This window comes from Colias croceus, chromosome 14, assembly GCF_905220415.1.
Source record: "Colias croceus chromosome 14, ilColCroc2.1".
Classification (NCBI taxonomy): domain Eukaryota; kingdom Metazoa; phylum Arthropoda; class Insecta; order Lepidoptera; family Pieridae; genus Colias; species Colias croceus.
In genome coordinates, this window is record NC_059550.1 from 6,954,071 (window position 1) to 6,967,843 (window position 13,773).

The 13,773-nt window shown below is 33.8% G+C and overlaps 1 protein-coding gene across 10 annotated transcripts in view; it reads left to right on the forward strand.

Moving 5' to 3' along the window:
• Window positions 1–13,773, forward strand: part of LOC123697243 (protein sprint) — a 211,004-nt gene that overhangs the window by 190,859 nt on the left and 6,372 nt on the right. For 8 of the 10 annotated variants that reach the window (XM_045643689.1, XM_045643688.1, XM_045643687.1 and 5 more), the window contains 14 exons: window positions 5,656–5,856; window positions 6,191–6,375; window positions 6,662–6,891; window positions 7,080–7,306; window positions 7,522–7,890; window positions 8,047–8,592; window positions 8,846–9,041; window positions 9,129–9,523; window positions 9,634–9,769; window positions 10,002–10,157; window positions 10,492–10,618; window positions 10,919–11,033; window positions 11,272–11,364; window positions 11,572–11,668. In XM_045643689.1, coding sequence (XP_045499645.1) covers window positions 5,656–5,856; window positions 6,191–6,375; window positions 6,662–6,891; window positions 7,080–7,306; window positions 7,522–7,890; window positions 8,047–8,592; window positions 8,846–9,041; window positions 9,129–9,523; window positions 9,634–9,769; window positions 10,002–10,157; window positions 10,492–10,618; window positions 10,919–11,033; window positions 11,272–11,364; window positions 11,572–11,668 — 3,073 coding nt within the window. The remainder of the gene's footprint in view (window positions 1–5,655; window positions 5,857–6,190; window positions 6,376–6,661; window positions 6,892–7,079; window positions 7,307–7,521; window positions 7,891–8,046; window positions 8,593–8,845; window positions 9,042–9,128; window positions 9,524–9,633; window positions 9,770–10,001; window positions 10,158–10,491; window positions 10,619–10,918; window positions 11,034–11,271; window positions 11,365–11,571; window positions 11,669–13,773) is intronic. The other 2 variants (XM_045643691.1, XM_045643690.1) reach the window with 2 other exon arrangements.

Consider the following 13,773-nt stretch of genomic DNA (forward strand, 5'->3'; position numbering starts at 1 on the left):
ATTTGTATTGTCTAACAAAGTACATTTGATATCATTCGAGTAGTCAATGTCGTTTATGATATTTAAATTATTACGATCGAATTATGTTTATGTAGGTATTAGGTTCAGTTTTATATGAGACATAAAATATAAGAGGAACGCTATTAAAATATACGCAATATTTATTTCGCCACTTATACATTTGAAATATTATGTGATGCAATAATATAATAAAATTCAATCCGCCCATACAGAATAGTTTTGCATAATCAAAAGTTATGAATTCACATGAATATTTTGATAGTACAACAGAACTATATAGGTAGATAATTTCACTGTATTCCACGCAATTGCAAGTTAAAAGTAATTTAGTTGTAGTTACGTAAGTGTGTAATAAATTAATAATACTATAATCACCCGTTGCATATACACTCACGGAACAGAACATAAACAAAATAATAATATTATACTTACATATTTGTCTTTCAGAGTTTGACTCAATATTATAGTTATAGCCACCACACAAAGATGAACTTACATTTTTTATTATCACATACGCGTACGTTACGCAGAGGGTAGTTGTGCACTGAGTATTATTATGAGCTTGTAGTGTTTGTAATATTGTAAGTTTGTGAATAATGGGAATTGAATGACTTTTACAAATAATATAGATTGTAAAAATTTTTTTTATGATAATATTATATGTAAATTTAGTAACATAATATAAGTAAGTAATCTTCCTTATCGTACATAGGTTTAAACTAAGATTAATTATATAATGTAAACATAAGCAAAACAAGTGTAGAAAATAATAATATGATATCAGGATTAGTCATATCTGACTGGAGAGATTTTTCAGGTCGTCCTCAGATTCGATTTTTATAAGTGGAAAGCCTTCTTGCTTACGCATATATACTTTCCCTTTTGAAATCCAACAGTAGTTATAGTTGTTTTGTTTTCCAAAATCTCTAGCCAGAAAGTAAATCTTTTTCATTTTTTGTGTTAGATTCTCGGATATGTAAACCGGACGTGGTTGTCCCTCAATTTGAAGGTGATTCGTGTTAAGTTTATTGTTGGCATTGTCCTTGTTAAATTTCTTTATTCCATACAGGATGTTTTCTTTGAGTAATGTGGTGTTTAATTGGGCTATTATAGGTTTATTTGTTGAATTTTTGGATGGAATACGGAATATGTCAGATATATCGGATTTCTGAATGTCAATTTTTAGCGCCTTCCCAGTATTAATAGCAATTTGTACCAAGTCATTTTTTGATTCTTGTGGCTTCATAGGAATATTGCGAATTTCTATACTTGTATTCCGAAGTTGTTTTTCTAAGTTTTCAATTTTTGTTTCAAGCATTTGCGTGACGCAACGGTATTCTTTATATCCCTGTTCCAAAACGCCTATTTTATTATGTATTTCATCATATTTTTCAGAGAAGAACTCAACAGATTGTTTAAGTTCGGCTAAATTTGTGGTCAAATAATCGACGCTGGCTTGTATAAGTGACAGCTTTTTGTCCTGTTGCGATTTGAAACTATTCATTAAATCAGAGATTTCCGATTTCAGATTTCCAAACATTTCCGTCATGTCGCGCCGCAGCGTACCAAGATCGTCCTCTCTTTTACGTTTTTGACGTTTGGTAATACCGTATGAAGTTTGTTCATTGCTTGGGTCCGAATCATATCGCTCTGTCCCTGTCTGTCCAGTTGAAGCTTCGGATGTACTAGCCGCATCGAGTTGCGGTGGTGTTCGTTTAACAAACGGCATTACTCACTCCGTCAGGTACCAGGACAACAGCGATGGAAGAAGTAGATCACGCGATATAGTTTACTCGCTCACTTGCCGCGACGATGTACATACGCTATGCCCGACTCTTTTACTCTTATACGGTTGCACTGACACTGACACACTCTGAAGTTTATGAAACCCTAGTATGAAAGTTCGTATTTATTTTATAATTTTAATTAAATTCACCAATTAATCTATTTATTTATTAACACACGATATCTCAAATACGTCTGCACTGTACAGAAGTCCGCGGGAAGAGGGGAACGAAACGATTAATATTAATTATTAGGAACTTCATTCTCATTTAGTCACTGTTTTAATTGAGGCCTATAAAAGCGTTCTACTCAGAACCATTCTACCGCCTGTACAATGGGGAGTGTTCCGAGGAACTTTTTGGCTTAATACCGGCTGCCAAATTCCACAATCGCACTGCACGACACAAGCTCAAGTACCATCCGCACCACCTGGATGAGTGGCTATCAACAACTGTGCGTTTTTCACGGCATTTTCTGCCCCGAACAACAAAATTGTGGAACAGCTTGCCTTCTTCGGTGTTTCCATCTACCTACGATATGGATGTCTTCAAAAAAAGAGCCTACGCGTCCCTCAAAGGCCGGCAAAACAATCGCAAAGTTACCTAACGTTGCAATTGCTATGGGCGGCGGTGATCACCCTCATCAGTACACCGCCCGCTCCTTTGCCGGTTTTAGTATAAAAAAAAAAAAAAAAAAAAAAAAAACCCATCTCTAACCGCTATTGATTCTATAAAAACACCTATACCTACCAATTAATTTCAGCACATAGAAACATTAACTCGCATGCAAATAGTAACTTTCATTACAGTTTTATTAAGCGTCGAATGCAGAATCCCTTTCAATTGATTCGGCAGAGATACGGCGTGGCTTCCCCGCGCAAATGTTGGTTCACTGAATCGTTTATTTGCCGCAGACCATTAATTTATAGAGCAATAACGACGGCTGGTACGATTTTTATTTATTTGCAAATGTACGCGTATTTGGCTAAACCACCATGCTTGTTTACACAGCCCGTGTGCACGCGGAGCACGTAAGAGTGAATTTTACAACCATAAATATAGTGTTCCAAGATTTGGAAAGACACTGTTTCCAGGAATTGCTATAAATTTTTTGCACGTTTCTTGAAAATACACATTTGACTTTTAACTTCCTTACTGTAAAAGTAGGAATCCAGTACCTAAATAACTTTTTCTCTTACTAAGGTTGTAATTTGGCAAGGTGAAGGCAAGGCGAGATACTACTTCCAGTCACCCCCAATCAATAATAAAAAAATTAAATCAGAACAATACGCAAAAAATTATACATAAATATAATCATATAACGTTAGTCAAAACCACAGCTACTTTACTTGATAATGTGAAAACATTCATTTCACAATTAGCAATGAAATGCAGCATCAAAACTAATTGTAACAAATGTGTGCGATTTAATTTTGAAACTACACCACGTTTAACGTGCGGTATTATGCAAGGAAGTTTGTCTCTATTAACGAATATGACACCCCCCTAGATACGTTGCACAGAGTTTTAATAAAACATAATTATTTAATGCGTATAATGTTAATATAATCTCTAGATTGCTTGTCTTTCGTCACTTAAAATTAAATAAACGTAGAAGATTAATGTCGCATATTAATTTTAAAAAGTTCTTCTCTTCTTCAAAATGTGTGTATTTTGGATATTTTTTGCAATTAACGCATTCATAATATCACTTTAATACTAATATTTTAAGTAAACGAAGAATTATTTTACTGTTTACCTTTATCTTTGCTACAGTACCGCGGCCAGCGTATGTTTCCTACGCTCACAAAAACCTTTTATAGAATTATTAAAAAGACTTTCCTCACATAATGAGGAGTATCATATTTCCGCAGGCTTTATCTTTATGCGAGGGCTATGACCGCACAAAAAGGGTAAAAATAACTTTCACCCAAACAACGAGACATACGCGAGCCAACGAGAACGAACGATCGTAGGAAATTGCCGCCTTTGTGCCTCAAACCTTTGCGGATGAATCGAGAAATAACATTTCCAAGTCCCTGAACAAAGCCTTCTTTCTGTTTGAAGTGAATGTTCTGGAAATTTGTCGCGAAATATCTTCCCGTCATATGAAACGTCGTATTCAACGGTTTTATTGCGGTGCAATATGTTGAAGGGATAGATTTCCGTTAAAAATTCGCTTGTGTGACCCCACATTTTAGCTGAAGAATGTTCAATATCAGATAACTCAATAAATACGTATTATATCTACTTCTATCGATTGTGATTTAATTTCTGGTAGATACGGTATAGACGTTATGTGATTCATAGATATATTATTTTATGTCTCGGTATTTTATTTTTTATAATTGTTTCAACGTGACATGAAAAGATGTTAAGTTAACAACATAATTTTATACAAAAAATAAATCTAGCACCTAATATATATTTTCTATACTATACATATCTGCTGCTGCTTTACATCAAGTTCATTGACCGGCAAACGAAAGCTCCTATACATTATTTCCATATAAAATTTAGAATAAGTTTACAACAAACCGAAACAACGTTAGATGCTCTAGAGACTGCTACAAGAAATAGCGACAGATTTAATCATGAGAAAACATAGGAAGTCTGCGAAGTTGAATCTACCTAATTCCCTTGCTTACGACACGGGAATTGGGCACCGTGCCCGAATTGCAATTTAGAACATCGTATCTTAAACATTTATATTTTACATTAATTGGTTAGTTCTCCAATTTTGCGATCATATTACAAAGTCTGACGGATTACTTCCTGAAATTAATTATGATTTTTCTTCAGTTTAGTTTCGTTTTATTTCAAATTTTGTTTCTTTTTTTGTGTCTTTAAATCAACTACTTTCGAAATTAATAGGATAATCTAATATAAAAGCTTAGGACGATCTTTGAAATAGCAAACTCAAAACAAATTTTATTAATTTTGCAAACACCATTTCAATAAAATATTAATTACAAACCTATACAATCAATACACCTGAATCCATGTTTAATTAGGCTAGTAGGAAAGATTACCTTATAAATTCCCGTCCTCATTTACATTGACTTTAATCTTAATAGGCTGTGTACACTTTAAATATCAACACGGTTCGCAAACATTTACTCGGTCCCTAACCCACTCCATGTTTAACTCTGCTTTATTATGTTTAAAATAAAATGTAACGTTTGAAAATAAACTTTATTCTATTTACAGCAACGTATAAAATAATTCGTTGTTTATTTTATTTAATAGAAACATAAAAGGATACGATGCTTTCAAAACTCGTAATGCAAGTGTTTGTAACGAACTAACGAAGTAATGAAAAATTACTATTTTGAACTTTAAAATTCTGAATTAATTTTCATACTTTAGAGTTAGATAATACTCATTGCATTTTGGAATATATTTTGATGTACATATTTCTAAACTACTAGTTTCCCGACGCGATGCTCTTAACATATTACGATGTCAATAAGTTTAAAATATGCAGATCCATTAGCTAAGATGTGAGCTGGTTGCGAGCGTATGATTAATTAAGTTATGTGAAATATGTTCTTATATTTTATGCAAAATGCAAATAAGAAGAAACATCCACATATACCTCATTTTAGATGGACTTTTGTATTCTGTGTTTTTTTAATAGATTAGACATCAATATCACAATCTTCGGTGTTCCATTTATTGTATCTACCAATTAAAAATGAGTCGACTTGGTATTTCAATATTCCTTAAATCATTACATAAATATTTAAATCAATTGAACAACGAAGACGTAAATTCGAGTTTGTTTCCCGCAGGACCATCACACCTTTTCTTTTTTCACAGTTCTAATAATGTTTTCTTAACTTTTCAGAGCCGAGAAAGTCTATCATCAGATGGAGAAGGCGCGAAAGGAGACTGCTCGTCTGTCGGATCTTCAGGGTCTGACTCCGAAGAACAGCCACCATGTGATATTGGCTTGCTGGAGAGACTGATCAGAACCCACCCGGTTTGGTTCCTTCCTGGGATCCAGCGCGCTGGGGCCTTTCATCTATTGCAAGGGAAGGAAGAAGGGGTACGTTAGCGTTGATATTAACTATGTTGTACTCATATATTATGTGATTTTATCGTTATTCAAGCATGTTTAGGAATAGATGTCGAGGGTGTAATATTTTGAATGCCATAAATTTTTAATTATTTCTTATTTAAGGTAATATCTTTGTTAATTTAATTGGACATAACATTTCTAGCATTTGCCTAGCAGCGTTTTTATACAAATCTTTTTATTGAGGAAATCATCTTAAATGTAATCAAACAATATATTTTTTCGATTCTACATAAATTATTCCAACGTATCCAAATTTCACATAACACAGGCAATAAATTTACATTCGCAACGAACGTTCCAGAACTTCGTGGTGCGCCAGTCGAGCCAGCCGGATACAATGGCAATAAGCGTCCGCCTGCCAGCTGACAAGGGCCCTTACATCGAACACTACCTCATTCAGGCCTCGGGCGGTCGCATCGGCCTCGAGACCTCGCACAACAGATTCGACAACATCCCCGAATTGATTGCGCATTATTCACAATGTTGGTGAGTCTAGTTGCTGTTCAGTTCAGTTCAGATTTTTGGAACCAAGTTTTGAAAAACCAAGAAGCATTATAATGTTCAATGTTCTAAATTGCTTGGTTTAATTGTATTTATATTACTCAGTAATTAGTGTGAAATAAAATCAACAAATAATATTTGATTATGACACAAATTAAATGATAATCGCATTAATTAATAAACACATTGCGTAATTTGTAATTAGCAGAAATAAATTTGGTATATACATAATTGATATTCGTAATGATCGAACTATGTATTTCATTTGCAGTGATGAGTTACCAGTGCAGTTACAACTACCGAGACCTCTCAGAGAAGCGAAGAGTAGACACCAGTTAAGTTCCTTGGCTCTGCTTGGACAAGAGTTCTGGGGCTACCCGATGGCGAATCCAAAGAATAACCCGAACAATCTCCTGTCGCCATGTCAGCTTGCAAATGGCGTTGTGCCAATGGCTGTCACACCCTCGGATACGGGATCTAGTCTTAGCAGTTTTAATGCGAGTAAGTATACTTTATTCAGGGAAATATGTAGAACATGTGTGAAGATTTTATAAGACTGAAAATTTAATATTTAATAATAGGGAGGAAGTGCTAAATTCTTTTCCAAAAACAAATTTTAAGTGATTATTATAATTGTGTGTGTAAATTGTGTTGATTTATTGAAGTCACAGACAAAAATTACTTTACAGATACGAGCCACAATTCAAAAGAGCATATATTTAGCACAGATAAGGATCAGAACGTTGTTTTAAAAATGTCTCCAGTTGAGACATCTGGCTCCCCACCAAGCCAAAGCCAAAGCCTAAGTACATTTAAAGGGAAAAATGCTCCATCACCACCGGCAAAACCAAACGGAACCTTTGTACGAGCGCCTCGACCTACCCCACCTAACACACTAAATCTTATGTCTAGTACGGTAAGTGTTTCCCTTATTCAGCTTAAAATACCAAGAAGAATAAACATGGCTTAAATTTTTATTTTACTATTTTTTATTTATTATTTTTTTATTATTATTACTATTTTCGTAGTTACCTATTGCACCATCTTTATTCTTCAACAAAAACGATACGTAATGTTGTACAATGCTTCTCTATTCTAAAGCGATAATTAATATGCTTAACATATTTCCAGGCACACATTACACAACCTCACACATTTCCTACAACGAATCCACCCCAACTGTCACCGACACAAACTCACAGTATTAAATCCACCCCTCCCCCGCCTCCACCGAGGTGGGCCAAACCACCTTTTTCAAAGATCTCCTTATCTCCTAAATCCGACGCTCTATTCAGCCCAATTAATAAAGTTTCGAATGGAAACATAACCGTCACTACGACGGTTACGTTTAGCGTCAATAACACACAAATACATAACCACCAAATAAACGAGAATATTCAGAGTGATCGATTGCAACTAACGCTTGCGTCTAATTCAAACAATAATACGAATGTGTTCAGTATAGACACAGGGAAACTTAATGAGCCTAATGGAGATCAGGTGAGACAATTCGCATTTCTTTTGCATGGTGTGCGTGTGCCGGTTGCATGTATTTAGCATTTAGACAACTATAACTGTATTTGCTTGAATGCATATCCATACTAATATTTATATGTTGTATAATCACTCATAAAAATTATTCTTGTTCCTGTATAGAACATGTTGCATCGTTTATCGCCAGAAGGGGAATGTATAAGTACAATGACTGCTAGTTTACACGGAAGCTTTAAAAGACAGATAGCTGAACAAAACAATACTGAGCCCGAATCGCCAAATGAACAATCTCAGACAAATACATCCGAATCAATTGATCCCGTTGTTAATACGTGTACAAAATCCACAAGTAGCTTCGCTCCTAATCAGCTCGTGTCGCCGAACGGTACTAATTCTGTCACCAGTGGCATATTTTCTCCAACAAGTCAAATAAATTCACCCGTTTCTAATGACACTATTTCCTCAAAAAGCGGTGTATTTTCACCTCTGAGTCAAACTAATAAGAGTGAAATATTTTCTCCTATATCGAGGTCTTCTCCTGTGTCTAACAAAAATGTGTTCTCACCAATATCAAATCAATCAATTCTATCACCAATAAGTGGTAGAGACAAGTTGTTATCTCCAAATTCAAACACGACAAGTACAACGCCATCTGGTAGATCGAGAAGAAGTAAACACTCCCTTCGAAAGGAGTCCAGACATTATCAGGTAGGGGTATACTGAAGTATTTGCCTAGCATTATACACTTTGGAAATGCTACATTTTGAGCTAAATAGATATGTAAGAATAGCAAAGAATTATAAATAACATAAAACTGTATAAAGCATTTTGTTTGAAGTGTATTAACAGCATGAATAGATTTAGATAATATAATATAACAACGTCATAGTCCTTACACATACATAATATTATAACAGAGACTAGCATCTATATGTACTGAACTATTTTTTAAATGTTTTAGGAGTCTGACATCCTTGAATCGCCGGGAGTATATTACCGTAGTTCATTAATTGATAAAGTAAGTGATTACGAAGACATTTGGGGACCCGAGGGTAACAATTGTACCACATTCAAGCCTCTGAAGTCTGAAAATGACAATAATGTAAACAATGGGCTAATGAAAAGCAAACGACCGGACTTACTTCCAGATACACTGCGTAAGCAGTTTTTACTTTTAATAATTTCTATATTAGCATATTAAATTTCCATTTCTTTTTAATTAATAACAATAATTTAATTTACAGCTAAATTAAATAATGCAAAAAGTACGCAATCCGTTCTAGAAAAAGAAAACATGATCTTACTGAATTCATCAGAAAGCTTAAACGAAAAGAAAAATCTCTCCGATAACTCTCTTAAAAAGAGTTTCAACGGATCAAGTGAAATAATAGCTACAACAAACAGCAAAGGTGATGTCGTGGCTAAAAGACCAGACAAATTAAATATTGTACTAAATATGAATAAGAAATTGACTGAAGAAATTGAGGCTGCTCTAAAAAACAGGGAAAATCATAATGCAGAAAGTATGGAGACTGTTAAGCTAGAAGACGATTCTTCGAAGGATTATAATGGGGAAGATTCCGAAAAAGATAATGCTGGAAGTCCCTTTTACGCTGATCCTGTTGATACACTGAAAGAGGTATATTATTAAAATTATATTTTTCTATTAATCGCGAATTGATTTATAAAATTGAATTCTGCAATTTACCTTATAATTTAAACACTCGTTTTAATTTGTTTTAATTCCAGGCTGCAATGTTACCAGTAACTAGACGAAAACTATTAAGAGTTAGTGTGAATCTCTCACAAAGATATTCTGAACCTCCAAGCCAGAACCATCCTTACTACCCACTCCGAGATATGCATAGCATAGAAGAACTGTCACGTAAGATTTAAATCCATGTATTTTTTTCTGTGGCTACATAATGATATCGCAGCCGAATATTTTACTTAGATAAATCGCGATGTTATCCAAAAGTGCAACTGCATCTTAAGGCAGACTTTTAATTACTGTTCTTTAATTAATTGACTGAATGATAGATCCTGCAAGATATTTGAAGAACACTTTATAGTTTAGACATATTATAACAAACAAAATAATATTCATAATTTTACAGCGTCATCACCCAACACATCAACATCTGTGGACAATCTAGTGTCACTCAGAAGTAAGCCCAAAATGAAACCAGTGGAGCCACCACGAGTTGGCGGCAAACCGCCAGCAGGCAAGAATGAACAGACTTGGGCTGTTGATTCCAGCTGGCAGTTTATAAGTGAGATAATTTTTTTTATCCTAATGAAGATAATATTAAAAGTATATTAGCAGTAATTGCTAATAAATGCTCAATTGCTTTAGTCAAATCCCAGAATATAGTCTTGGATGCTTATTCTATGAATTTTCAAATATTTTATTAGATTACAATTTTATGATTTACGTTTGTATGTTACCCTGTTGATGGAACTGCATTTTATAATTTACATTTTTTTTAAAAGCACACAAATCAATAGTTCCACTTTTATTTACTTTTAAGTTTAAAAACCAGATTACAATTAGATTGGATCACGGATAGTAACGTCAATAATTAACCTTAATTTTTATGGTTTCAGATAAGAACGATGAGTGTTCAAACAGTGAAAATGGCACGTTTCCTTCACTGGCAGAACAAGAAACTCGCTTAAGTGGTGTGGATGATGGAGGCCATCACTTGACAGTACATCAAGTTGTTGCGCAAAGGTAATTGGATCTATGATAATCACATACTTAGTTTACGGACAATAATTTTATAGTGCTTGTCTACTTATTTCATTACAGAGCAGTCTGAATTGGGATTTTATTTTCAAAATAAAGTACGAATTAATTGATGATTTATTAGGTATAAAAGTCTCTCATAAGTTGTTATCTTTAGGATTAGGATGGGAACGTCTACATTGGAAAAATTGAAATTGAAATGTTGAATTTAATTTTTTTTTTACATATTCATTTACATAGTACGTGTAATTATTGATTCTGTTTCATAATTATCTATCTGCATAGGTTCCCAGAACTGCATCTAACATCAGATCCAACTGCGTTACCTGAAGAAGTTCGTTCACCGCCTCGTGCTTCATGCTATGATAATGTCCATGATCTCAGACCACTATCAGAACAGGTATATTTTCATATCCACGTCTTCTATGAATAAATAAGATACAATTTTTATTTTTATTTGAAATTTAACAACCTTTTTTAAATTTTTAGTTGAATTTTTGCAGCTCTACATTTTAAAAAAGTATAAAAATTTAATAAGGAAAAGTATAAATCTATTTCAGACTTCTATTTCAATACATATGTTGACATAAAACCAAATTATTATACTGCATAATATTGAATAATATTTTTTTGCTTAGGCTAGCGATGATGGCACAGTATTTTCGGAGCCATGGGATAGCTCGCAGTGGGATGGCCTCTTACCGCCTAATGGACAACAAAACTACGAACCTGTAAGTATAAGTAATACCTACATGTATTATGCAAAAATACAATGTAAAAAAAGAAGATAGAAGAGATTTTAATATTTAATTTTCTGTTAATCTAAGCACAATAATATCTACTTATTATGATTTTATCTCAATATGCATAGTATAAGCCTAGTATATAAGCATAGTATATTAATTAGATCATATTATGATATTAATTTACCCAATTAGGAGGAGCCATGCGATTGGGAATCCCCGATTCCCAGGAGAGGGCCAGCCGCTGCGACTCGAGCTAAAAGCTTCAGGGATAGACTTGATCCATTGTTAGGTGAGCATAAACTATTTACTTTATTTATTACTTTATGAATTATATACCTATTTTCATAACAGCAGTTTTTATTTCCAAAATAGCTTCATAATAAAGTCTCTTATTTCTAAATATGTATGCGTAAAATCAACAACTACAAAATAATATTCTTACTTAAAAAATAATACTAATACCTACATTGTTCATAACATGTTCAATATTCGTCATGTTCAAATTTAAACACTTATTATAATTGTAGTGTGTAAAACATCATATTAAAATAGATGCAATGATAGGTCATCACAAACACATTCCATATTTTTCTTGTACATACGCAGTACACAATCAGTGTTATCGACCCCACAGACCTATAATGATTTACTTTGAAAGGCGTATTTGTCACAGTACGAAAGATAGACGATAGTCTTATATTAGAACGGAATATACACGTGCAATATACATTCACTAATGTTATCTCGTTAAACGACAAAATGACGTAATGTCGGCACGTGCAATGACGTGCAAACAATTTTAACTTTTGTTGCTATAAATGCCAAAGTATGTTTTTTGGCCTCTTCATCGAGTCTTAACGGAGATATTATACTTATTGTATGATTCTTATGTCTGGAGATAGTTAGTAGGCTAGAGAGTGATATAGGCTTCTTTTTACTGTGGTCAAACATGGCATATCCATAGGGATTTCCTTTGAAAACGCGGGCAAAGCCGCGGGCGAACATCTAGTTATTTATAAAATGTTAAACCTTCACAAAGTGATATCAGTGATGCAGCTGTTCTCATGGTTATGTCACCTACAGATGTTATTTAACAATGTGTCTGACATTGCCTTATCTCTTTCGACTCGATCATAATATGATGCTATTCTTAACAATATTTATTGTAGACGGGAGAGTTTGTGTCAATATTTGTATGTAAGATGGATCTTATTGATCAAGAAACGAGTACGTATTTGAAAAAAAATCTTGTAATGCAAGTGCCTATTTTAGAAAGTATTCATTAAAAAAAGTTACTTTTTTAAATTAATACTTTCGAAGCTTATCCTCATACCGGCCATGTTGATATATTATGTATTATCACAACAACATTTATAATAATTCATACTATTTTGATATATATTATTGGAAACTAGAATGCAATAAGTTATGTGTTATCTACATTCGATGTATTTATAAGTATCACTCAAATGATGTCTTTCAAATGTGTCGATATGAATTATATGGCTATAAATAATTTTATTACTGATTTTATTACCTGCATATAGCTCGTAGTAAAACTTACTATCATGTCACCGACATTATGTGAATGAATACATTAAAGTCACGCCACTAATGAGTTTTCATTCAATATTTGTTTTCACATAAAAAGCAAGTAAACAAACTAATTAAGTTTTAGCTGTCAGTTATGTAAACAATCAATTAATTGTTCAGATAATTTAGGTATAATGATCGTTTCGTGACAGTCATATCATTAGATATCATTATGAAATTAAGTTAATGTCGATTGACATATGGTTATAATAATATGCCTGCATTAATGTGATACGCGTATAAATTCAATACAGTAGAGTCATTGCAACATGTGACAAAAGTTTTCTATGATAAGAGCAATCAAAGCAGATTCGCACATCACACTCGTTGCATACAGATAAAGATTTTATGACTCATTAGGCGCAATTATTTAAATTAATTATTCTAAATAGGACACGAACAATGGCACCGCAACGTACAGCTGTTATCAATTATTATAAATATTGACGGAGTAAATAAATTAATTATGGTTAAAGGCTAAAGGTCTGCGCGTGCTACTAGTTTGTACTCACTCCCCGATAGAACACGCAGTGATCTGCCAACGGCCTGTGTTTAGTCTAAGCTAGTTTGAATGAGAACTCATTGCTTTAGATCGTTCGTGGTAGCGGGAAGAAACCGCAAGGATATCAGTCATGAAGTGGTTCACAAAATTGTTCCAAGGAAGATCAGGGAAGGAAAGTGAGCGAAGTGTGAAACGTGAGACGTGCTTAAAAATATTCGACCCAGAATTGGGAGATTCTCCGTTCAAAGCAAGGAAACCTGCACCGATAGATGTGCAAGTGCCGGTAGGGGAGGAAGTCT